Source organism: Chlorocebus sabaeus, chromosome 22, assembly GCF_047675955.1.
Source record: "Chlorocebus sabaeus isolate Y175 chromosome 22, mChlSab1.0.hap1, whole genome shotgun sequence".
Taxonomy (NCBI): domain Eukaryota; kingdom Metazoa; phylum Chordata; class Mammalia; order Primates; family Cercopithecidae; genus Chlorocebus; species Chlorocebus sabaeus.
The window spans coordinates 52810495-52837679 of NC_132925.1; the positions used below are offsets into that span (position 1 = coordinate 52810495).

General features: G+C 45.2%; 1 protein-coding gene across 2 annotated transcripts in view; it reads left to right on the plus strand.

Annotated features, from left to right (window-relative positions):
- Nucleotides 1-578: 578 nt before the first annotated feature.
- Nucleotides 579-27185, plus strand: part of VGLL4 (vestigial like family member 4) — a 163144-nt gene continuing 136537 nt past the window's right edge. The window contains exons 1-2 of one of the 2 annotated variants that reach the window (XM_007985236.3): nt 579-725; nt 17824-17900. In XM_007985236.3, coding sequence (XP_007983427.2) covers nt 17837-17900 — 64 coding nt within the window. In that variant the 5' untranslated portion in view covers nt 579-725; nt 17824-17836. Of the gene's footprint in view, nt 726-1564; nt 1707-17823; nt 17901-27185 lie in introns of those variants that run through there. The other variant, XM_038002478.2, reaches the window with a different exon arrangement.

Consider the following 27185-nt stretch of genomic DNA (forward strand, 5'->3'; position numbering starts at 1 on the left):
TTACAGTAGGGGCTCCTAATAATGACTGAGGTTTGAGAACAGCCAGAAGGCAAGCAACATGAAGCCTTTTAAAGCAAACCAGAGGAAGTCCAGTCTCTATTTATTTTATGAAGTTAGCGGCTGGATATGTTAAGCAAATGTTTTCTTAATTGTGGCAGTACAAGAAAACAATAGGGCAAGGGTTGCTGGGGATGGCGGGGGGCGGGTATCAGGCCTCTATCCCCCGACCCCCACCACCAAATCCCCAGAGAAAGACAGGAAAAAATTAAAGACAGGCCTTGTCTTTTCGTGGTCACATGTCTGCCCTGCTGCTGTAATAAGAACCTGCGCCAATTAGAAACGTTTTACCCCCTCCTCCCTGCCCCTCCCCGGGCACATTTCAGAGTAGGCCGGGTTGTGGACGCCAGGAGTTTGCCAAACACAGCAAACACTGGTGTGTGAGCGGCTGAAGGGGACTCTTTCCACTCCGATCTCCCTCCCTCCCAGCCTGTTTTGATTTACTAGGACTTCCTCCTCCGGGCGAGGCGGGGGAAGGACGCCGCCGAGCGCCTGGAGTTGTGCGCGTGTGCGTGTGCTAGTGCGAGTGTGAAGTGCAGCGCTGGAGTGCAACATGCTGTAATGGGAGAAAACCGAGCGGCGTCGGAGCGCCCTGGACCGCCGCGGCCGTTCTGAGCGCAGTGGCGCTGAGCAGCCCCTCCCGGAGCCGGTGTGACCTGTCCCTTCAGGTGCGTGGCCGTCGGCCCGTCGGGGAGCGCGGCTCGGGCATGCGGGTGCCGAGAGGGGGCGACGGGGCCCGGGAGGCGGGGGACGGCGGGTGCGCCGCGTTCCGCGGGTGAGCGGGTGTGGACGGCGACCCGGCGCGGGCGGGTGGTGCACCCTTCCCTGGCTGCTCGGCGAGCCGGGGGAAGCGGAGGGCGGCGTGGGTGCCGCAGGTTCGGTTGAACTCCGGGCACTTGGCGGGCTGTGTGTGGCGGGAAGGGCAGCAGGTCCTCGGGACGGGTCTGGTTGGACTGTGAACGTCGGCGTCCCGTGCGCTGTCTCCCGGGAGCGGGGACCTACTGTGCGCGCGTGGGGAGCGCGGCGGGCATCTGGGCGCGCACAAAATGTGCGTTTGTGTTTGTACATTTGCACGGAGCTGTGTCCCCTGGCGGGGCCTCGGGGGCCGGGGGCGTGCGAGATGCCGTGTCCACAGCAGTGTGCGCCATGTCCACGCGCCCTGCCCGCTGGCGCCTCTCGGGAGCGCCCGCCCCGGCAAACCTCACTGCCCCAGCGCGCCGGCATCGGCCGGGGAGGTGCGAGCTGGCACCGGGCGCGCAGCTGGCGGGGGAGGGAAAGCGGCCGCTCCCGGCCGCGGGAGGCCCCGCCCCTGTCTCCCTCCCGGCTCACCTGGGCTCAGCCCCCACCTGCTCCGTGGGGGGCGTGACCGAGGGCGTGGCCTGGCTGGCCTGGCGGAGCCCTGCTCAGGGTGGGCGGTGTCTCATTCCAGGGATTCCTCGCGCTCTCGCGCTCGCTTCTGCCTGCCCGGCCCGCGCGTGCGTGTGCGTGTGCGTGTTTGGCGGGGGCCCGTGCGGGGGCTCGGGCGCGAGCGCGCCTGTGCGTCTGCGCGCCCTTGGGGTGCGCCCCGCGTGCCCAGGTCCCGTCCCCGCCCCTGGGTCCCCCGCAGGGCCAGGCCGGCCCGAGGCGGGCGCGCCCAGAGCCGCCGGGCGGTGAGTGCGGTTGACCCGGTCGGCGGGGCGGGACCCGGGCTGGGCGAGGGCTGGCCTGAGGGGGCCCTTGGGGTGGGCTGTCGGAGCAGAACCGGGATGCCCTGCGGGAGGGAAGAGGTGGCGGGTCCTCGCCGGGCTGCTCGGGAGGCGCCGATGGGAGCGGAAGAGCCTAGGCTCCCGGAGGACGTCCTGGGAGTCGGAGGCGCGGGGCGGGCGAGGAGGCCCGCGCCCGGCATCCCCGCGGTCCCCGCTGGCCTCAGGGAAGGCTGTGATGTGGGCTGCGGGAAGGCGCATCGTCTTCTTCGTGTGCTTCCTGCCCCCTCCCCAAAACAGGACTGCACACTCTCCCTGCACCCAGTGCAGGCCTCGCCGAAGAGCACAGGGCTGTTCGCTTTTTGTTTTGCTTGAAGTCTGCTTTGATTCCTCACCCTGAGACATTTAACTGTCTTAGGTTATGAAGACAGTGCTTGCTAGGGCTAATAGTATTTATGTACGTTGCTGGCATGTGTTCATCTGTTTAAGTTAGATGATTAAAAAATCGGTTTCACTTTGATCGTTGGTGCTGTATGTTTGCTAGTTGTAGTCCCTTCTCTGTGATTAATAAGAACCAGCAGCCTGGCGCGGGAGGGTAGGGGTGTTGGGGAAGTGGAGGCGGCTCTACTGGGATTTATCAACAGCTGGTTGCCCCTCTATTTGAAAGGCACTGTCTCCCAGTTTGTGGAGTTTTACTATCTTGTTCTATGCCCAAGCCTACCTCGACTCAGAAGGAGTCTGGCAGTTGTTTCCTCTAAATAGTCAAAGACAAAAAAAAAATATTAATTTGCCTATTAGGATTTGAAGGTCAGTTTTGCATACCATGTTAGCATACCAAACTTTAACTCTTTCTCTTCTCGCTGAGTCCACGGACTTGTACTGTTCATTGTTTCCTGCTTGCATCTAATGAAGAGTCTGCGCATGACTGGGAGGGGAGTAGAGTGGGCAGTTTAAGGAGACCTTTGGGGTTGGAGCAGTAAGGCTGTCCCTGTGGTGTGATCTTGGGACAAGTTATTTATTATCTCTAAGTCCCAATGCTCTCAATTTAAATAAAGGGTTTAGAAATACTTGATTCAGAAGTTTCTTGTCTTACACTCAAGACAGTTTTGAATTTTTTCTTGTATTTCCTGTTACATCTGGCCTGAAAAATCATCTCTCCCACGGTGGAAATGATGTAAACCTTCAATTCGTTGTTTAACTTTGGCAAAATTTTAATCCCAGGCTAATTTCCCCTGCCACCGTTTTTTCACACTTCTGGGCAGCCTGCCTTTGCTTTCCATTTGGAAGGGAATGCTAACTAATTTTTATGTTGACTAAAACAATACAATTAAGAAGATAATTCTGCTATAAATAACTATGAACTACATTCCAAAACTGTGAATGTTGTAGTAAAAACAGCTCTGGGTTATTATTTCTGGAGACTTGAGTTCTAGTCCTAGATGTCACCCACTAGCTTTATGACCAGAAATAAGTTACTCGTACTCAAACTTTGTGTTTTATTTTCCTTTGTAAAAGGGTGATAATATCAATTCCAATACATCACAGAGTTTCGGGAATTACAGAGAATAATGTGCTTTGGAAGTATTTTGTGTTATTTATAAAAACTCTTTGAAGCTTTGAAAGACCTACATAAACACAGTCGTTACTGCTGTCCCCCAACTGATTTAAAATTATAACTTTATCTGAAGATTTTAACACTTCTTACAGACATAATTATGTAAAAACTTTCACTTTTAAATATTCTGGGCGGGCACAGTGTCTCACATTTGTAATCCCAGCACTTTGGGAGGCTGAGGTAAGAGGATCGCTTGAGGCCAGGAGTTCCAGACCAGCCTGGACAACAAAGAGACTCCAGGCTCCCAACTGTACCAAAAAAAAAAAAAAAAAGAAAAATAAATAAATAAATAAATAAATTCTGCAGTGGGAAATTCCTTTTAACCCCTTATGGAGGCAGCCTTGTTACCAGTCTCTGGTGGTTGCCAAAACAAATCCAAAGGGAGATTTTATTTCGTGTCTCTTCTAGGTATCTCTCTTGGAGAGTTTTGCTGTGCAGCTTTTAATTTGCCTTAGTAAAATAATGACTAGGTTAACAATAAAAGTTGTTTTGTAACTTTGAACATAACAAAAGTACTAAAAGTTGTAAGTTCAGGAGGGAAAAATCAAATACACAGGAAAATTTTAATGTCACTGAAATTGTGACAGTGTGGTGATTTTAACATACCAATGTGTCTGCTTATTGCCTGTGTGAGATGACCTGTTGCAGCTATGAGAACCTGGTGAAAGAGAAAGTTTTTTGTTTGTGTGCATGAAGAAATTTCCTGGAGGTATGTTAACTGAGGCTCATTTGTGCTTCTTTCAGGGAGCTCATCTAAAGCTAATGAAGCTATGGGTGGGTGTTTAATAGAACAGTAAAGTGAATGCTGCTAATCTGTAGCATTTAGGATCTCTCCACATTAACCCCCCCGCCAAAAAGAAACCTAATACTGTAAGAACTAGATTGCAAATTTATTTTATTTTATTATTTTTTTATTATTTTTATTTTTATTTTTTTTGAGGTGGAGTCTTACTCTGTCCCCCAAGCTGGAGAGCAGTGGCTCGATCTCGGCTCACTGCAACTTCCACCTTCCTGTTTCAAGTGATTCTCCTGCCTCAGCCTCCGGAGTAGCTGGGACTACAGGCCTGCGCCCCAACACCTGGCTAATTTTTGTATTTTTAGTAGATACAGGGTTTCACCATGTTGGCCAGGCTGGTCTCAAACTCTTGACCTCAGGTGATCCACTTGCCTAGGCCTCCCAAAGTGCTGGGGTTACAGGCGTGAGCCACCGCACCCTGCCCATTTTTGTGCTTTTCGTTGGGGATTTTGCTGTTTACAGTGGCCCCCAAGTATGGTCCTAAATTGCTGTCTAATATTCCTCAGCCAAGAAGGCTGTGATGAGCCTCATGGAGAAAATATATATGTTAGATGAGCTTCATTCAGGCTTGAGTTACGGTGCTGTTGGCCTTGAGTTCAACATTAATTAATCAACAATAGGTATTAAAAAAGGTGTCTTTAAACAGAAACATACATAAAACAAGGTTGTGTTTTGATCAGTTTGCAAAAATGTGACCAGAAGCTGGAAGGAATCTCACTTTTATTTCCCCTAGGAATGGTGGTTCAATATTCAGTAATTCAGTGTTCGCAGAGATTTTATAGAACACAACTACTATGAATAACAAGAACTAGGTCAGGCACAGTGGCTCACACCTGTAATCCCAGCACTTTGGGAGGCCGAGGCAGGTGGATCACCTGAGGTCAGGAGTTTGAGACCAGCCTACCCAACATGGTGAAACCCTGTCTCTACTGAAAATACAAAAATTAGCCGGGCATGGTGGCAGGCACCTGTAATCCCAGCTACTGGGGAGGCTAGGTCAGGAGAATGGCTTGAACCCGAAAAGCGGAGGTTGCAGTGAGCTGAGATTGCACCATTGCACCCCAGCCTGGGTGACAGATCAAGGCTCTGTCTCAAAGAAAAAAGAGGACTGATAAAATTTACTGACAGTGATAACTACAGTGCTACAGTGCTACCTAATGTTGCACTGTGGCATGAATTAGATGTCTTTATGTAGACTTTAATAGGCTGAGAGCTGAGATTTGATTTTGGAACAATGGAGAGTTAGACCTGGGCTGTTCTGGGAAGCTTGCTAACTTGGGCTGTGATGCAAATTCATCTTTTATTCTTGGGAGTAATAGGTCCCTAAGAATATGTGTCACTTTAGCACTTGTGAATAGGAAATACTAACTATTCAAATAAGTATTCGAATTTTAAGTATTCAAATAAAATAAATGCAAGAGCAGGCTTATCCAGAGTAAACTAAAAATGCCAAAGAGTTTCTGTTATTTCATATGCCTTGCTGTATAAGGCTGAGGTCTTGAATATGAAGAGAGAGAGATTCATAATACCCTAAAATGAGAAAGGAAAGCATGGTTCATCGTTTTTTTTTGTATTTTTATTTATTTATTTTATTTTATTTTTTGTATTTTTAGTAGAAATGGGATTTCACCATGTAGGCCAGGCTGGTCTTGAACCTCTGGCCTCAAGTGATCCACCTGGCTTGGCCTCCCAAAGTGCTGGGATTGCAGGTGTGAGCTACCGTGCCTGGCCTCATTTTGCTCTGGGCTGACAACAATGTTGAAAAATGTTGGGAATTGGTGGTCTGCTCAGAAAGTTCAGACTGATTTTTATTTGTCCCCCTTAGATAGAGTGGTTTCAGTGTGGGCCCACCATATAGTCACTTTCCATGGGACACTTTAAGGAGATGGGTGGACTTCAGCCAGCAGTAAGAATTTTGCACCAGCATCAGGCAGCATTGCATACGACCATGAAATGTGTTGTAATGTAAGTTGGGTTTTGCAGCCCAGAGCCTGTATAGATGTCCCTCACTGGGTACATGATCAACTTTCATGCAGTCTGTGCGTTTGCATAGTTTACACTGATATCAAACTGTATTGCAATAACTGAGGATTTTTGTCACTGTGTGGTGGCACTATCTGCTAGCTCCCGTTGCCAGGGTAGTGGTGATGACTAAATATCGTACCCCTGCCCTCCTGCAGGGCTGAGAAGTCCCACAGACTCAAGCCCTGAGCCATGTTAGCATCAGGAAACCTCCAGTGGTTGAGCAGAGCATTCATTCAGGGTTTCCATCCAGAGTGTTAGCCCTTTATTTGGTCTGAGTTAATGGGGGTCTCACTTTCTGTTCAGGTCATGGGAGGGGGAGGCACCTAAGGTTACCTCTTCCTGCTATACAGCCTCCAGCCTACATTGGAGGGTAAGAGATTGATGGCTGCCTAGCCTGTAGACTTGCCTCCTGCAGAGGTTTCACAGGAGGGCTGCTAAGCCCTATGGAAAAGGTGTGATCTGGGTCTCACACTTGAGGTTGGCAGGTACCTGAAAAAATCTTAATTAGGGATTTTATGCAGATACATATATTTTATGTATATATACACACACACAGTTCTTAGGAAGTAGACGTAGAACATGCAGATGTATTGTTCAAATATTAGAACGTTTGGCCTTCTAATGAACGTTCAGGAGTGATCATGTGTAGAAGTAAGGAATTTGACGCAAGCAGAAGCAGCCGAGTTCTTCTGGCATTGATGCTTCAACTTACAGCAGCGTGAGTCAGTTATACCTGCTTGGGACATGCCTCGATGAGGAAAGCTGGAATAGCAAAGGATCCGTCTGTTCATGCTCTTTCTTTGATAATATGACTAGTGAGAGAATATTTTGAATAAGGGCTGGCTTCTATTTAGAAAGGTAACATACAATTTAAGGTTGTGAATTTCAAGCACCAACGTGAAATTCTAAAAATGTTCTCACTGAACCTTAACAGTAAGCCATTGGAGCTTGACCACAAGTCTTCCTGAGCATGGCGAAGTCGACATCATCCTTCTTGCTACTGTACCTATTCTTGGTTCCCAGAGTCCTCAGGGCTTTTGCTTGACTCCTCTGTAGCTGTGGCCCCAGAAACCACTATATCTTGGTAGTTTGTTGCCGGTGTCGTTGTTGGCCACAGTCTCAGCATCAATTGACCTGGTGTGACAGTCTTCTTTTCTTACTTGCCTTGGTTACTATTAATGTGACTCCATGCCTACCTCTGTTAGAAGAATGTCAAATATACCATAGTTTGCGTGTTCCCGAGAGGTGAGGGCTTGCTTCCCCTTGCTCGCTGTTGAAACGGTCACATTATTGCCTGATAGGTATCTCAAGGTGTAGGGGAAAGAGTACAGGGCTAGAAGTCATGGTTGCCAATGCAAGGTTTGCTTTGATCTAGGCTAAATAATTGTGCTTGTCACTAAAACCTCTTTAGCGTGATCAACTTAGGAATAGTAAAAATAGCATTGGAGGGAGAATTGAGAGACTTGAATTCTGGTCTTAGTTGCTTCAGGAAGTCACTTACATTCTTGGTGCCTCAGTTTTTCTTTTTTTTTAAATCTGTAGAAGAAAAATAATAATCGTATTTGGCCATTTGGCCCAAGTAATAATTTGATTGTGAGAATCCAATGAGGTCATTTATGTGAATGTATTTTGAAAACGTGTATGCTATACACCTGGAAGATGGTGGTGGTAGACTAAAAAAATTTGTTTTTCTCTTTAGTTTATAAGGCATTTTCAGTTATGTCGTTTAATCCACATGATAAGCTTGTGATCATCTGAAGTTAGTTAGGCAGTGTTTTTTACTGTTTTCTTTAAGGAGGAAACTAGGGCCTGGAGAGGGTAAATGACTGGCCCACACACTTAGTGTTGGACATCTAGGGCAAATCTTAGAGCAAAATAGGCTTTCAGGGATTGTTGACTGAATGAGTGAAAGATTTAAAGTAGGACTCAAACTTGGGCTCTCTGATGCTAAAGTCCTGGCTCTGTTGACTTAACAGATGGTAAAGTGCGAGAAGAAAAAAGGATGACTCAAATGAGAGATATTTTTAGCAAAAAGAGCAGAGAGGGATGGTCTGAGAATGGGATGTTAACAGGAAGAATATGTGCTGCACGAAGTTGGTGGGGCATCACTGGACACTCTGGGGAGGAGAAAGAGGTGGAGGATTTAAAACCGTGAAACTGTGCTTGCATGTCGCCACCAGAATCTGGTGACATTTGATCTGGTTCTCATTTCAGTTTTCCTTCTCACTGAGCCAGCCAGCCAGCGTATCACCCAGTGTCATCCGTATTTGGTGTATGGTGCTCAAGGGCAGGGAGTGTACTTTTCCTTTTTTGTAACGTCTAAATACAGTGTTTTAATAGAGGAGATACCCAATAAATACCTCTAAATTCTTTTTTTTTTTTTTTTTGAGACAGGGTCTCCCTCTGTCACCCAGGCTGGAGTACAGTGGCGTGATCTCAGTTCATTGCAGCTTCAAGTTCCCAGGCTCAAGCCATCCTTCTGCCTCAGCCTCCCAAGTAGCTGGGACTACAGGCGTATGCCACTATACCTGGCTATTTTTTTTTTTTTTTTTGAGACGGAGTCTTGCTCTGCCTCCCAGGCTAGAGTGCAGTGGCGCGATCTTGGCTCACTGCCAACTCCGCCTCCCGGGTTCACGCCATTCTCCTGCCTCAGCCTCTGGAGTAGCTGGGACTACCAGGCGCCTACCACCACGCCTGGCTAATTTTTTTGTATTTTTAGTAGAGATAGATTTTCACTGTGTTAGCCAGGATGGTCTTGATCTCCTGACCTCGTGATCCGCCCGCCTCGGCCTCCCAAAGTGTTGGGATTACAGGCGTGAGCCAACGCGCCTGGTCTATTTTTTTTTTTGGATACAGAGTCTTGCTCTGTCACCCAGGCTGGGGTGCAGTGGCACAATCTCGGCTCACTACAAGCTCTGCCTCCCGGGTTCATGTGATTCTCCTGCCTCAGCCTCCCGAGTAGCTGGGACTACAGGCGCCCGCCACCAGGACCGGCTAATTTTTTGTACTGTAAGTCGAGATGGGATTTCACTATGTTAGCCAGGATGGTCTTCATCTCCTGACCTTGTGATCTGCCCGCCTCAGCCTCCCAAAATGTTGGGATTACAGGCGTGAGCCACCAAGCCCGGCCAATTTTTGTATTTTTTGTTGGGACAAGGTTTTGCCATGTTGCCCAGGCTGGTCTCAAACTCCTGGGCTTAGGTAATCTGCCCACCTCAGCCTCCCAAAGTGCTGGAATTACAGGCATGAACCACTGTGCCCGGCCACCTCTAAATTCTTTTTTTTTTTTTTTTTTTTTTTGAGATGGAGTCTTACTCTGTTGCTCAGGCTGAGTACAATGGTGCGATCTCAGCTTACTGCAACTTCCACCTCCCGGGTTTAAGTGATTCTCCTGCCTCAGCCTCCTGAGTAGCTGGGATTACAGGTGCTCACCACCATACCCAGCTAATTTTTGTATTTTTAGTGGAGACGGGGTTTTACCAAGTTGGCCAGGCTGGTTTCGAACTCCTGACATCAAGTGATCTGCCTGCCTTGGCCTCCCAAAGTACTGGGATTATAGGCATGAGCCATGGCGCCCGGCCACATCTCTAAATTCTTGATGGCCAAGAAGTACACCCCATGCCATGGTGTGATAGTTCATACTTTTGGGTTTGTCCTACCATTGTATATTATTAGCTGAGACCAAGTTGGTTTTAGCTCAGGGAGTGGTCCTGGGGAGGCCAGAGTTTGGGCTCATGATGTAACAGGGCCAACAAAAATTAGGGTATTTTCTTGTGTGCATCTGGAAGTTGGAGAGGCCAGCAGGTGTTTCAGGTTAGTGATGTCTGTCTGTTTCTGACTTTTGACCCTTTACTGTGTGTGGCAGGAACACTGGGCAATTTGAATGTGATTCTTCCCATGCTCACCCCCCTGGCCTCCACATCTAGAAAAGGTAGTTGCTCCATGTTCTCGTACTCTTACCTAAAGTATATCATATCTAGCCACTGCCATGGGACAGACATGGAGTGAACATGCCTGGTGCTGTAGCTTTTATTGTGCAAATCTTCTTGGAAAACTTCCATAACATATCTTAGGAGTTGTGTTCCCTTGCTTGAAAAGCAATATAATCTAATATACCCCACAGTGCTGTTCCCAAGTGATCTGATTTGGATGTTTATCCCCTCCAAATGTTACATGGAAATGTGATCCTCAGTGTTGGAGGTGGGTCCTGGCGGGAGAGGTTGGATCATGGGAGTGATCCCTCATGAATGGTTTAGTGCCATCCCCTTGGTGATGGCTGAGTTCTCTGGTAGTTCGTGGGAGATCTGGTTGTTTAAAAGAATGTGGCACCTTCTTTCCTCTCTTGCTCCTGCCCTTGCCATGTGATGTGCTGGCTTCTGCTTTGCCTTCCATTATGATTGGAAGCTTCCTGAGGTCTCACCAGTAACTGAGCAGATGCTGGCGCCATGCTTACACAGTCTACTGTTAGCCAGTTAACTTTTCTTATAAATTACCCAGCTTCAGGTATTACTTTATAGTGACACAAAACGGACTAACACACCAAGATAGGTACTCGTGTCCCCTTGTTGACTAAAAAGGGACAGTTCTTTGTGGAAGGCCAAAAAATGGCTGTCAGATTTATAGCTGAGCTTGCCATTAGCACTGAATGCCCCCAAGTGTTTGTAGCTTTAAAATTGGTACCTCTTCTTCCCTAATTCTCAACCTTTAGCTATTTGGAAGAACATATTAATTGAGGCTAAGGGAGTGTGAGGAAAGGCATGTGGACTGGCAGAGAAAATATGTGACCATTACCTGAAAAAAAAATCCACAACAAAATATATGTCTATTCATGATGAATTATGTTCACATTTGACAACCATGAAAAAGATGAATGGATAGACCAGAAACTGGTTTGCAGTGCAGTGGAGCACACAGTATACTTTGTATCTGTTTTTTTTTTTTTTTAAAGACAGAGTCTCGCACTGTTGCCCGGGCTAGAGTGCAATGGTGCGATCTCAGCTCACTGCGCCCTCCGCCTCTCAGGTTCAAGCGATTCTTCTGCCTCAGCCTCCCGAGTAGCTGGGATTACAGGTACCCAACACCATGCTTGGCTAATTTCTTGTATTTTTAGAAGAGACGGGGTTTCACTAGGTTGGCCAGGCTGGTCTTGAACTCCTGAGCTTGTGATCTGCCCGCCTTGGCCTCCCAAAGTGCTGGGATTACAGGCATGAGCCACTGCACCTGGCCCTCTGTATCTTTTTCTAGAGCCACACTCCTCTCACTTAAATGGTGTTATGTTCCAGGTGTCAGCATTTCAATGGATGATGATTTTTTTTTTTTCTGAGATGGAATCTCACTCTGTTGCCCAGGCTGGAGTGTGCTATCCCAATCTTGGCTCACTGCAACCTCCGCCTCCCAGGTTCAAGCAGTTCTCCTGCCTCAGCCTCCTGAGTAGCTGGGATTACCAGTGCCATCACCACCATACCTGGCTAATTTTTGTATTTTTAGTAGAGACTGGGTTTCACCATGTTGTTGAGGCTGGTCTCAAACCCCCGACCTCAAGTGATCCGCCTGCCTTGGCCTCCCAAAGTGCTGGGATTACAAGTGTGAGCCACCATGCCTGGTCCTCAATGGATTATTTTTGTTTTTGTTTTTTGTTTTTTTTTTTTTTTTGAGACGGAGTCTCGCTCTGTCGCCCAGGCTGGAGTGCAGTGGCGCAATCTCGGCTCACTGCAAGCTCCGCCTCCCGGGTTCACGCCATTCTCCTACCTCAGCCTCCCGAGTAGCTGGGACTACAGGCGCCCGCCACTGCGCCCGGCTAATTTTTTTCTATTTTTTAGTAGAGACGGGGTTTCACCATGGTCTCGATCTCCTGACCTTGTGATCCGCCCGCCTCGGCCTCCCAAAGTGCTGGGATTACAGGCGTGAGCCACCGCGCCCGGCTATTTTTGGTTATCACTATATCCTAATGCAAAAACTACCAGAGAAATAAGACATTATTGGGATAGACCTAGATTTGTTTTTCAGATGCAGCATAATTTTTTTTGTGCAAGGTAGAGTATAATTTATGGTTCATAAAGGAAATAAAATAAACTTGTCACCCCCCTGCTTAAAGCTTTTTGGGCCATTCCAGGACTTCTCACAGACTTAAAATAAAATCTCAGCATTGCAGGCCCTCCAGACACACGTGACCTGGCCCCATGTTGCCCACCTCAGGTCTCCCTTTTGCTGACTTCAGGGCAGCCACCCTGGCTGCTCCCCACATCACCTGCCCAGCTTTTGTGTCTTGGTCTCAGCACGTGCTGCTGTCTCCCACCTTCCCCCACCCTCTCTGCTCTTTCTGAGGCTAATTCCTCTCATTCTTTAGGTCTCAACTTCCTTTCATCTCTTCAGCGAAATCTTTCCAGATCACGCTAGCTAAAGTAGTGGACTGTGCCCTGTCATTTTCAGTACATTTACTGTCATTTGCGATTTTTGTAATATATTTGCATATGTTTGGGCAAATAATTATTTTAATACCTATATTAAGGCCCATTCACTTCTCAGAAAACCGTATGAGGAAGGTAATATTAATATCCCCATTTTCCAGATGAGGAAATAGACACACAGAGTTTGTCATTTCTCAGGGTCACATAGATTGGAAGTGGTTTACCTGGATTCATATTAATCCTGATGCTAATTTGATGCTGAAATAATCATGATGCTGATCTGCCTCTCAATGTGGTGTGATCCTCCATCTAATACTGTAGCCATGGTTTTTCCTCCCACATTATCAATATGTTTTATTGGGTTTATTTAGTGCTGGGAGGATAGGATGTATATAAGACATAAAAGTCAGAAGACTTTTTGTTTGTTTTTTAGAAATGGGGTCTCACCCTGTCACTCAGGCTGGAGTGCAGTGGTGTGATCATAGCTCACTGCAGCATCGACCTCCTGGCTTCAAGGCAGCCTCCCACCTCAGCCTCCTGAGTAGCTGGGACTATAGGTGTACGTACATCCCTGTGCCCGGCTAATTTTTTAATCTTTTGTAGAAATGATTAAATTTCTAAATTTCTCTGTTGCTCAGGCTGGTCTGGAACTCCTGGGCCCAAGGGACCCTCCTGCCTTGGCCTCTTAAAGCACTGGGATTATGGGGCTGAGCTACCATACCCGCCTGGAAGACTTTTTTTTTTTTTTTTTTAATAACTGTTATCTTCCACCTTTGCTTTGTTCTTCTGTGGCTAGATAACGCTTGGTCTCCGTCCCTCTTTTCCCATCTGTATTGTCCTTATCTCACACCTGCTTCCTACAGAAGCCTCACTAAACTGGTCCACCTCCAGTAACTTCTGGAGTCACCCTCTCCAGTCAAACCATCCTACACAGAACTTCTTTTTCTTTTTCTTCTTCTTCTTCTTCTTTTTTTTTTTTTTTTTTTTTTTTTGAGGCAGGATCTGGCTCTGTTGCCCAGGCTGGAGTGCAGTGGTGCAGTTACGGCTCACTGCAGCCTCAAGCCTCCATGCTCAAGTGATCTTCCCACCTCAGCTCCCTGAGTAGCTGGGACCATAGGCCCATGCCACCACTTCCAGCTCATTTTTTATTTTTTAAATTTTTTTGTAGAAATAGGGTCTCACTATGTTGCCCAGGCTGTTCTCCAACTGCTGAGCTCAAGCAATTCTTCTGCTTCTGCCTCCTAAAGTGCTGGGACTATAGGCGTGAGCCACGTGCCTAGACTCATGGAACTTCTAAACTAAAATAGTGTGAACATCATGTCACGGGCCAGCTCAGGGACAGATGATGACAACTGCCTGTTACCTATGACATTAAGTATAAACCTGAAGGCCAGCTGTCAGCTCTTTCCTAAGGCCACCCGCATCAGGCTCACCTGAATTTAGCTTCTGCTGCTTCTTAACGTGGATTTTCACTTCTAACCAGGCAGGTCTGGCCACCTGTCCCAGGTGCTCATTCCTGCCCTTGTGCCTTTCCTCAGACTGTTGACTCAGGATGACCGCACTGGGGATAAGACAGGGTCCTTGTACCCGGGAAGTATACAGAAACACAGTGTGATCCAGGAAGGTAAGGGAGGCCAGAGAGGAGAGTGACTGCGGGCAACCGGGAAAGGAAACTTTCCAAGTGGCTTTCTGAAACACACACATATCCACAAACCACCCCCAAACAAAAAATAGATGTGCACAAGGCAAACACATTAGCTGACATTGATCTCTTTTATCACACAATACCCATTTTAGTTTTAAATCATATTTAGTCTTTGATTATCCCCTTTTTAATTTTGCCTGTCATTATCCTATCCTATAAACTTTAGTTTCTGAACAAGAGCATGACTCCTTGAAAGCAGAGATCTATCTTCTGTTTCTCCTTAACCTTTCCTGGGCACTTTGCTGAGCTTAGAATAATTGTATAATAAACATTGGTTGATTTCATTAATAAGGTTGCAGCAGATGGCAGGTGCCTTGTGGATGAACGTTTAACCCCCATGTCTTATCCACCTACTTCGAATGTAATTTGCTTGGGGGTTTAGGAGGTTTAGGATTTCATAGCATCTGTATAAACCTAAATGTCTAATCTTCCCACTGTGCTAGAATTCTGGGTCTACCTTATATCATTTGATGCTTTTATGCTTTGATATTTTGTTTCTGTGCGTACTTTATATAATCTAGGATGTGTATTAATCTATTTAGGTCTAGAATTTTGAAAGCATCGTCCTTTAACTTAATGAGGTAAAATTAATTTAGAGAATTATAAGTCTAAATGCTGTATTATTGCAGAGTAGGATGCTTATCAGCAGTTACTACCCCTAATCACAAGACCCTTTTTTTGTTTTTTGAGACGAAGTCTAGCTCTGTCACCCAGGCTGGAGTGCAGTGGCGTGGTCTCAGCTCGCTGCCAGCTCCGTCTCCCGGGTTCATGCCATTCTCCTGCCTCAGCCTCCCCAATAGCTGGGACTACAGGCATCTGCCACCACGCCTGGCTAATTTTTTGTATTTTTAGTAGAGACACGGTTTCACCGTGTTAGCCAGGATGGTCTCGACCAAATCACAAAATTTTAAACCCAGATCTTTCCTGAATAGGAAACTGGCTTGGGTGAAGAGAATATTACCTAGTTCTTGGGAGTTCAGCAAATTTTTTTTCTGTCAATTCCAGACCCTTGTTGGTTTTCTCCATTGTTGAACAAGTTCACAAATCCTTCCTCTCAGGAGATGGTCTTTTCTGTTCTACAAAGATCAGGAATGTGAGCACTATTAGGTTTCCCTCTTAGACCTCTGCTTTTACCCATTCTCCCTTCTCTGAAAAAGAAGACGTGTGCGTGGTTTAGGAGGTCGTTGCCTCCCCGCCACTCTTAGTCTTCTATGACCCTCCCCTCCCCTCTCTGCCTGCCAAGCTCAGTGAGCTCCGCCTCTCCGTTTTCCTGCGTCCCCGCGGCTCCCGTGCCCTTGCCCCTCGCTGCCCTCTGCGTGCCAGTCCACGCCTTTGGCTTTCCCGTTGTCCGCCCTGTGCTCAGCTTCCCGAGCTCTACTCCGTTCCATGTGGTGCCGCCAGGATAACTTGCCCAGAACGCATGGACGGCTAAGCCACTTTTCTGCTCAGACGGAGTTTTCAGTGGCTTCTTAATGCATGTCAAGCGCGGGTCCCGTCAAAGCCCTCAGTCCTTCCACGATGTGGTCCCAGTCTAAATTCCCATCCTTGTCGCTTACTTTCTCTCCCCGTTTCACTCTTGTAGGCGATTTGGGCAGCATGTTGTTAAACCGATTCTGCTTCTGTTTTTCCCTTCTGGGGGAGGAACTTTCCTATTCGTTCTTCAAAGGCTCCGCTCAAGTTCTGTTTTCTTCACAAAGGCTTTCAGAATTCATCTGTATTTCTGTAGGACTTTGTTTCTAGCACTGTTTTGACGCTTGGCACATTTTGCCCTAACCCAATATTTCCCCAGGTGTTCCCTGAGATGCGTTTCAGGTTAAAAATGGCTCATGACGTCTACGAGGTTTCGCGTGTGCAGGCAGGGCTTTCTGTCCCCACAACGGGAGATTAAAGGCACGGGGAGGAAAACACGCTGCTTAGCTGGGTTTACGCCAGGCTTCCTCAACCTTATTTACCATAGAAAAACTTTTTTTCTCACAGAATATGAACACCCAGTGCAGAATGCTTTGGAAGAATGCTGCCTTAAGCTAGATGTCTTGGTGGCCTGTCTCCCATGCAGATTGGAAGCTCCTGCTTATTTTTCCTGCCTGGAGCTTCTCCTAGATATTTAATGTTTAATTAATGAAGTCATATTGCATGATCAGGGATCGATGTTTCTTTTTTTCCTTTCCTTTTCTTTTTCTTTTTTTTTTTTTTTGAGACAGAGTTTCACTTTTGTTGCCCAGGCTGGAGTGCAATGGCTCAATCTCGGCTCACTGCAGCCTCTGCCTCCTGGGTTTTCCTGCCTCAGCCTCCGGATTAGCTGGGATTACAAGCATGGGCCACCATGCCCGGCTAATTTTTTTTGTATTTTTAGTAGAGATGGGGTTTCTCCATGTTGTTCAGGCTGGTCTTGAACTCCTGACCTCAGGTGACCCGCCCATCTCGGCCTCCCAAAGTGCTGGGATTAGAGACGTGAGCCACCGCGCCCAGCCTAATTTTTTGTAATTTTAATAGAGATGGGGTTTCACCGTGTTTGCCAGGCTACTCTTGAACTCCTGACCTCAAGTGATCCGCCCGCCTTGGCCTCCCAAAGTGCTGGGATTACAGGCGTGAGCTACCTTGCATGGCGGATCAATGTTTCCTTGGAGGCCTGAGGTATGACTATTACAAAGAAAAGCTGGTCTGCCACATGTTGTGACCGGTGCATACGTAGTAGGTACTCCATAAGTGTTGAAGAATGCTGGATAAATTCCAAGTGTCTGTAAAGTGGCACAGTTAAGGAGTTGTTTTTCTCAGTTGGTGAGCTAGTAGGGTGTGTGTGCCAGTAACCGTGTGTGTGTGTGTTTAAATAACCCAGAAAAGGGAAACTGGGCAAAAGCATTCTGGTTTTCCAGGGCTTTCCTCCAACTTTAAATCTTTTGCTGTTTTAACTTTTATAGTATGCTGTAATTTAAGGAAACAATGAAAATCCAGTCTTATTAAAAAACATGATGCTAGATAAATTGATGATAGGTGGTGATTGTGTACTATTATACAAAACGTGACATTTTAACATAAAGATTCTTATTGGACTTAAAATATCATTTAACCTACCAGTGGGATTCTCACACAGCTTTCCATGAGTATGTGGTGTGTCTTAAGCTGCACCTCTGTTAAGCTGCGTCACCACCTCACTGGTAGTGATGCGGTGTTCATAGAGCAGCCTTTGTTCTGAAAACCTTTCTTTTATTGGGCATGTCTATACAGGCATGTTATGCATACACATAAACATAAGCACCAAATAACATGGGCATGAATATTCACAATATCCCTTCTTTTAGTTCCTACATCAGCTGCTTCCTGGAGTTGGCAAAGTTTAGCTTAGTAGACTAAATGGAATTTAACCCTTTTCTCTCTCCCTGAACCAAGCCCATCCTGTTTCTTCATGTGGGAAGAATTTCATCCTTAGAAGAATGATTTGCATTTGGTTGAGGACTCATTCTGTTAATGACTAGGATTCTAAGAGTCTTTTGAATTCTGTTTAAATTATTTTTTCCCCTTTTATTTTTTCCTTCTAGGCTCCAACCAGGAATGGAGACGCCATTGGATGTTTTGTCCAGGGCAGCATCTCTGGTGCATGCTGATGACGAAAAACGTAAGTGAGGAGTCTATTATAAAATAGCTTAAGTGCTTTATTGATCCCTTGTCTCCTGCTCCATAACAAAATTACATGCTTCTCTACGTGGTTTTCTGGCTATTTGCTGTTAATTTTGGTGGTTTTCCTTAGAGATAACAGCTTCACATCCTCATTTGTATTTTCAAGAACCTGTAAATCTTTTAACTGGCATTTAACTATGGATACTGTTTTTTTTTTTTTTTTTGAGATGGGATCATGATGTGTGATTCAGGCTGGTGTCAAACTCCTGGACTCAAGTATGGGTACTGGTATTTAACTGGTATTTTGTTTTATTTATTTATTTATTTGAGATGGAGTCTTACTCTGTTACCCACACTAGATTGCAGTGTTGCAGTCTCAGCTCACTGCAACCTCCATCTCTCAGGTTCAAGTGATTCTCCTGCCTCAGCCTCCCAAGTAGCTGGGATTACAGGTGCCTGCCACCATGCCCAGCTAATTTTTTTGTGTTTTTAGTAGAGACGGGGTTTCACCATGTTGGCCAGGCTGGTCTCGAACTCCTGACCTCAAATGATCCATCCACCTCAGCCTCCCAAAGTGCTGGGATTACAGACGTGAGCCACCATGCCTGGCCTTAATTGGTATTTTAACTTTGTATGCTAGAGTTTGAACTGGTAACTGTAGGTCGTTCCTTCCTTCTCAGGTGACTGTCAGTGATCTGGAATGAAGATACTCCTTATGTGTCTCAGATGCTGAGATAAATATGTGTTAGTTGATAGACTAATTGACTAGTAGAGAGCTAGAGATGGAAAAAATCATCGAATGTCATTTATGTCATTGGAATTGTACAGTATGTGTCATAATGGAAAACAGTCATGCAAATTATGTTTGCATTGCTGAGAAAAAGCAAATACTGGGAGAAAAAAATGTTCATTAGTGTAGTTTGAGGGATGGGTGAAAGGAACAATATTGGAAGATTATTCTACAACATTTTAAAGTGATTTTCCTGCTCATCCAACAATATATTTATTTTTAAATGTTCTTGTTCAAAGTTACGGTTACTTGCTAAACAGTATTGTAAGAATTACTGTTTCATGTAGGAACAGTTCTTTTTCTAAGTACTAAAATATTAATAACAACGAAAAATTTAGGTTGAGATTTTGTACATTATAAGTTCTCAAAGATGAGCTCCTTCCAGTTTAGTCCTTCATGGATTGGCAGACAGCAAGTGCATGTCCTTAAAATCTGAGGTCTGCCTCTCTACTGGCTGTTAGACTTTTATTTTTCTAAGCTTCAGTTTTCTCATTGGTAACATGGAGCAACAATACCTACTTACAAAGTGTTCATGAGGATTAATGGGCTGTGGTGTGTACTGAGCTTATGAATTAGCTTTTGATCCTGGTTGGGGCTGCCTTGCCCTCTCTCCTGGCACATTGTTGGCTTCTGATAGTGCTTCTCCCAGTCTTCTGTATTAACACGTGTGTTAGTCCATTGACATTGCTGTAAAGGAATACCTGAGACTGGGTGATTTATTAAGAAAAGAAGTTTAATTGGCTCATGGTGCTGTAGGCTGTCCAAGCATGGCACCAGTGTCTGCTTAGCTTCTGGGGTGGCCTCAGAGAGCTTTACTCCTGGCAGAAGGAGACGGAGAGCAGGCATGTCGTATGTGAGAGGAGGGGCAAGAAAGAGGAAGAGTTGCCAGGCTCTGTTAAACAACCAGCTCTTGAGTGAACTAATAAAGTGAGAACTCACTCATCACTGTGCCATTCATGAGGGATTCACCCCACATGACCCAAACACCTCCCACTAGGCCTTGCTTCCAACGTTGGGGATCACATTCTAACATGAGATCTGGAGGAGACAAATATCCAAACCTTATCACCATGCGTCTGTGTCTTCCTACCCTCCCACCACCACCCCTACAAGATCATCATTCTACCAGTGACTGGTTGAGGTAGCTAGTAAGGTTTTTTCAACCTCTTGTATAATTCACACTTACTTAGCTTTTGATTGTTGTGAGAATATAACCACCTGATGGTGAGGTATAATTATCCCTTACTAAAGAAGTTGAAGTTGAAGGATATTAAGTGGGAATCTGAGGAATTGGAGCTCGGCACAGCTCAGGCTGAAGGCTTTTTATCTAAACAACAACAAAACTCCTTTATTCCTCTAAGATTGCAATACATTATGATATTCTACAATTGGATAGCACCTATCTCCAGCGCTGTCAACCAACCTGTGTCGGGGATGTCTTCTGAGCTCATTGCTGTCTTCACCTACCCAGGCTTGGCAGTGCCCCTCCTAAACTGTGGTACCTAAGCAAGGATTTTTCTATGTGATCTGATGAGGATTCGGAGGACATTGTGTCCAGGCCTACCACCAGCTTGGTTCTGGCTCAGGAGTTCTTGGTGGTGAAGGGAGAAAAAGGGGTGGGGTGGGCTGTTGCCAGGGCAGGGAGCAGTCACTGTAAGACTGTAGGGAGCAGTGAGGATGCTGGAGAAGTGGCTGACTTGAATAGCTATTTGCAAACTTTGTTGAATACCAATATAGTTAGTTTAGAAGTTTTTATATAAGGTAGTAGTTTGAATTTCTCTCTTTTACAATGCCCAACTTTAGTTAGGATCAATAAAACAAAATACTGTTTATACAATGAAAAATAGAAATAATGACCTCAGGGTAACCCTTTGTGTCTTTGAGTGGGGAGAGTAAAGACTTTCTTCTCTTCTCTTTTGATCATTCTGTTCCAGTTGAAGGCCTATCTCGTTTTCAATTTAGTGAGTGATGATTGAACCCTTACGTATGAGGGGCAGATAAAGATAAAGAAGGGGCAGTCCCTGCCTTCATGGGACTCATGAATACGTTTGTGTGCAGACTCTTGTGGCTGTAAAATGTATAGAAGCGGGGACAAGCACAGTTGGTAATGTAGATGCAAGACTCCCTTTGGAACCTATGGTTTGGGAGAGCTGTTTTTGGAGAAACAAAATGATACTGCTAAGGGAGAAAGGAACTCTTAACAGCCCATTGGTGTTTTTGAAGAATGAGAATAAATTCCCATGTAAGGCTCTAACAAATCAGAGAATAGTCTCATTCTCCTTTTTTTAAATTTTTTTTTTGAGATGGGACTTGCTGTGTCACCTAGGCTGGAGTGCATTAGTGTGATCTCAGCTCATTGCAACCTCTGCCTTCCAGGCTCAAGTAATCTTCCTGCCTTAGCCTCCTGAGTAGCTGAGATTGCAGGCATGTACCACCACACCTGGCTAATTTTTCTTTTTCTTTTTCTTTTTTTTGTAGAGATGGGGTTTCATCATGTTGCCCAGGCTGGTCTCAAACTCCTGGCCTCCAGCAGTCCACCAGCCTTGGCCTCCCAAACTGCTGTGATTACAGGTGTGAGCTACCATGCCTAGCCGAACATTCTTTTGATTCTAATGACTCCAGCTGCTTTAGGGATGGGCTGGCATAATTCTAGAATCCCTGTGTCATGGTTTCAACTTCTTAGGGTCATTTTTTACATTTGAGTAAGAGGAAAACAGTTCAAAGCTGTCTTTAATTATTATTAACATTTGTGGGAGACTTTTCTTACTGTTGTGTTCTGTGTACCACTCTCAAGTATGCAGAACTTGAAAACCAGGCGTTGTATTTTCTTACCTAATTCGTTAATTATGTGTTATTATGTAAGTGTGTGAAAAGTCAAAAAATTTATAGACAAAGTTGAACATTAGGTTTCAGTGTCTTTCAGTTGATTTCTTAGACTTATTTGGGCTGGTTCAGCCTGACTCAGCTTTCTCTGCCCTACATTAATTCTATTTTAGCTTTTGTTGTAAATTGCTCTCAGACTTTAGGGGAGGTTAACATTCTCCTCAACACTTTAAAAAAGCCTTGTGAATGTAATCTGATTTGGGCCTCTTATTACAAACAGAAAAATGTTCTACTACTTGAGATCAGTTTCCCAACTCATCAAGGTGACCTAAATGATTCTCTTTTCCTTTGCTCCTGGAGAACTGAAAACTTGGGCATTTTTGAGGATGTTATTGTTTCAGCATTTTGAAGGGAACAGTACCTATTATGACTTGAGTCTGTAATACCGATAGTATTAAGGCTTCAGTGTGTCTACTAGTGGAGAATAAAAGAAATACCTCAATAGTATACTGTAGAGCTAAAATAAATAGTAAAATGGTGGTTTTGTAGTAACACAATAGTCACTTATCTGGATGGCCTAGAAGGGATAAATTTACTTAAAATAATATTTCCACTGCTCATGAGACATTGATGTAATCAGTGTCTAGGGTAACCCTGTAAGGTACTGAATGGAAATACAACTTGAGATTGGTGTTTTTCCTTGTGCTTGAGGAACCTCTCCTTTCAATGGTTGGTGATACTGGTGCTGGGAAGTCCCAACTTTTTGCCAGCTGGTTTTTTTTGGGGACAGAGTCTCGCTCTGTCGCCCAGGCTGGAATGCAGTGGTGTGATCACGGCTCACTGCAATCTCTGTCTCCCGGGTTCAAATGATTCTTGTGCCTCAGCTTGCTGAATAACTGGGACTACAGGCATATGTCACCATGCCCAGCTAATTTTTTGTGTTTTTGTAGAGGCGGGGTTTTACCATGTTGCCCAAGCTGGTCTTGAACTCCTGAGCTCAGGCAATCCACCCGCCTTGACCTCCCAAAGTGCTAGGATTACAGGTGTAAGCCACTGTGCCAGCCTCCAGCTGTTTCTTAACAGGGTAAATTGATGAAAATGGGAGGGCAAGGTGCTTGGTGCTAATGTATAAAACAACACCTTGGCATGTCTTTAACATGATATTCCATTTTATTGCAGTGTTTACAAAATCGTTATGTTTGGTTACTGTATCTTCTAATTTTAAGATCTAATTGCATCCGCTGACTTCCTCACTTAGATTAAAATAATTTTAAATTAAAACTTTGAGGGTTTTGGTGGAGAAGATAGTGCTTTTGAATGAATATGCAGATGATCAGAAAGGCTGGACGGAGCTGGTATGAGTGATGTGGCAAGGACAGCAGCTTTTGCAGGGGTTGCATTTGCATCTGCCCCAAGAAATTCACTAATTCCTTATTTGGAGATGATTATTGAAGGTTGACTAATTGATGAAACATTGATTACCATAATCCTTTCAAGTAAGCATTCCTAAGAGCCCAAGCTTTTATTATCATGGGGACACATGGCCCCCTTATATGGAATATGTTGATATTTCTAGGTTGTAGTCGATATTTGCCTTAAAAAAGGAAAGCAAACCAGATCCGATTAATGATAATGTAATGTTTAGTTGCACTTATATACTGTTTTCTCTGATTGATTTCTTTCCTCAAGATCATGATGACTTCTGGTCAGCTTGTGCATCAACCAAGTGAACCTCTTAATGGGATTTGCTCCTGTGACTAGTTCAGCTGGGCCCACTCCTGATTTTTCTGTCTCTTTCTCTCTCCTTTTCTCTCAGCATCTAATACTGTGGCTTTTGAATATTGTTGACTGTGGCACACAGTGAAAAAGCATTTTAGGCTGAGCATGGTGGCTCATGCCTGTAATGCCAGCACTTTGGCAGGCTGAGGAGGGAGGACTGCTTGAGCCCAGGAGTTTGAGACTAGCCTGGGAAAAATAGGAAGACCTCATCTCTCCAAAAAGAAAAAAAAAAAAAAATTAGCTGGGTTTGGTGGTGTGTGCCTATAGTCCCATCTACTCCAGAGGCTGAGGCAGGAGGATGGCTTGAGCCCAGGAGTTGAAGGCTGCAGTGAGCTATGATTGCGCCACTACCCTCAGGCCTGGGCCACAGAGCAAGACCCTGTCTCAAAAAAGCCATTTCATATTGCGACCTTCATATATGTATACTGAGATAACCAATCCAGAAGTTATAAGAGACAGTACTGGCTCATGTGGTGGCTTACACCTCTAATCCCAGCACTTTGGGAGACCAAGGTGGGAGGGTCACTTGAGCCCAGGAGTTTTGAGACCAGCATAGGCAACAAAATGAGACCCCCATCTCTATAAAAAAATTTAAAAATAGGCGGGCGTGGGTGGCACATACCCGGCGGGGTCCCAGCTACTCAGGAGGCTGAGGTGGGAGGATGACCTGAGCCTGGGAACACTAGCTTGCAGTGAGCTATGATGGTGCCACTGCGCTCCAGCCTAGGCCACAGAGTGAGACCCTGTCTCTAAAATATGTTTAAAAAAATAAAAAGAGGAGACAATGGTTACCCTTACTTTGCACAGTGCAGTTTGATGTGTCTTTTCTGGTCTGCACTCTATTTAAATAGAAGTTGAGTCATGGCTCCTTACATTGATTTTAGGATCCGCTAATGCATTGGAACCCACTGTTTGAAAAAACATGATTTGGTTTACATCTCCTTCGTGGGATAAACTTACTCCTGGCTTCTCTGTTGTATGTACTGGGATGATCTGACTGCTACATGGGCCATGAAAATAAAAGGAGCCAGTAATATTCAGACATGCTGGAGTAGATCAGCATCTACAAGGCAGACTTGATTGAGGCATGGCACAGCAAAGGGGCAGGCATGCCCCAGAGCACAGGAGGGAGACAAATAGGTTTCACCAAAGGGAGTGACCATTTTCTAGAGTACTGACTTGAAAACCCGGGAATAATATAGGCTTAGAATAGGGAGGAACTGCCTCTAATGGAGTAGTTGTGTTTGCTTGTGATCAGAGTGCCAAGTCCTCTGGTGCCGTGGAAAGAGAACAACATACTGATGTCATTCCTGCCCATTCCCCCTGGAGTCTTGGTGTTAAGTCTGGTTTTCCCTTCGTGAGGGAAAGAGCACTGTATTCTTGCTTTGTAGCAACTGTGTGTGCAACTCTGGGAGAATTTCTTCAGGAAAGCCCAGACGGGAAGTGCAGTTGTTGTTTTGTTGTCTCTGTCTGTCTGTTTCTCTGTGTATTTTGAGGACTCCTGGTTTTGTAAAGTTGCACTTTAGAAAAGTTAGGTCTAAAAATAATGCTCAATATAACATGGCCTTTGTTTCCTTTTTGTGCCAACTCTTCTGTAGTGTTCATTAAGGACTTCTTCGGTGATCATTTCTGATAATTTGGAGGCTTATCTGATCACTGCGTCAGTGAGTTTTACTTTAATATCCTAAAATACCAGAGGGTTGTGCCATGCATTTTCATCCATAAGAGTGGCTTGCTGCTATCCGCAATCCTCAGAGAGGAGACGGGGTACTTGCAGGCATTCTGACAAAGCCTTCTCAGGTGCCTCTGACATCAGGTCCCTTTTCCCACACGAGTCACTGGTCTAATGGTACTCCTAGGGGAGCTCTGGATCTGAATATTTAAGTACAATCCCTCTAGTTATGAGAAGCTGTAGTTCTTTGGCTACCACATGTCCTTTAACCAGATTCACCAGTTGTTTGTATCTCCCCCTATTTCCTTCATGCACATGTTCTCTCTGTCTTTTTGTACATGTGTTATATGTATACATATGTATATATATACACACACACAGGTATGTATATATGTTTGCATATTATTTTTCCTGAGATCTATGAGAGTAAGTGGGCAGTATCATTCCTCCTTACTCCTAAAGAATTCAGTGTGCATTTCTTAAGAATGAGAACATTCCTGGGCCGGGTACGGTGGCTCACACCTGTAATCCCAGCACTCCGGGAGGCCTTGGTGGGTGGATCACGAGGTCAGGAGTTTGAGACCAGCCTGGCCAAGATGGTGAAACACCGTCTCTACTAAAAATACAAAAATTAGCCGGCCGTGGTGGCGGGTGCCTGTAATCCCAGCTACTCGGGAGGCTGAAGCAGGGAATTGCTTGAACCTGGGAGGCAGAGTTTGCAGTGCGCCGAGATTGCACCACTGCACTCCAGCCTAGGCAACAGAGTGAGATTCCATTTCAAAAAAAAAGAATGAGAACATTCCCTTACATAAGTACAATATGATTATCTTTATTATGTTACTTGAATATATAAAGCACAAAAATGGACCTGGCCCTTATGCTTACAACTTCCTAACTACAGTACACATTTATAGATTAAATATAGCCAATAAAAGCTAGCCATGACACAGTAGATGAAGATCTGCTACAACCAAGCCTCTGTTCCACGACTGTGGCATCTGCTGCCAGCCTGCCGGATTTGATTCTGTAATGTTAGCCTACCTGTCATGCCACTTGCCCTTTAATGCAATTTCCCTTCCACTTTCATCCTGCAAACTCTTGTAAAATTTTTCATCATACAGATTGTGGTGACATACTTTGACTATTTGTTAGTGCAAATGCCTCAGTTTCATATTGGGTTTGTCTCTGTCCTTTTTTCTTTCTTTTATTTTGAGACAGTGTCTCACTGTTGCCCAGGCTGGAGTACAGTGGCGCAATCTTGGCTTACTGCAACCTCTGCCTTACAGATTCAAGCAATTCTCCTGACTCAGCCTCCCCAGTAGCTGGGACTATGGGCACTGGCCACCATGCTCAGCTAATTTTTGTATTTTTTAGTAAAGACAGGGTTTCACCATGTTGGCCAGGGTGGTCTTGAACTCCTAACCTCAAGTGATCCACCCGCCTTGGCCTCCCAAAGTGCTGGGATTACAGGCGTGAGCTGCCACGACTGACCCCTTTTTTCATTAGACTGGAAAAATACAAACAGTCACTGAAATTGTATAGCAATACTTGGTGACATAATAGCTAGCCATCTGATTCAGAGGATGCTTATGTCAAATTTTAAAAAAGATTCTCTATGAAATAATGAAAGTAAAAATTTCTCATGAACTCCTGAGCGTTTGTCTGGGGACTCAGTTTAAGGATTACAGTATCATCTCATCCAGCTCTCAGAACACCCCTATTAAGTAGGTGCTATAATTAGTCCCATTTTATAGATAAGGAAACCGAGGTTTATAGGGCTTCTGTAGTTTGCCCAAGTACACTTAGCTGGTTGTGGCAGTGCTGAGAATTGAACAGAAGCAGCCTGGCTGTGAAACTTAAGCCCATAATTCTCTGCTATCTGTCTGCCCAGAGGACGGGAAAGACTTTTCTGCTGATTGAAAAAAAAAACTAAAATAAAACTCCTCTATACTACCTTTGCTAATCTATCAGTAAAGAGATTTTCATTTGGAAAAGGCTTCCTAGCCAATAAAATAGCATTTCCAAAATATTAACTAGCTATAACCAGCCGTACATTCAGGACGTGTGGTGGCATGTGCTCGGGGACTGTCCTTCGTCCCCCGTTCATGGCTCTGCCATCTTGTGTGTGTGATGGCTCAGGTGCGCACTGTCACAGGACTCCCCTTCATATGTGTGGAGTTTTCTTTCCCAGTAAGTACCTCAGCTAACTGAACATAGCA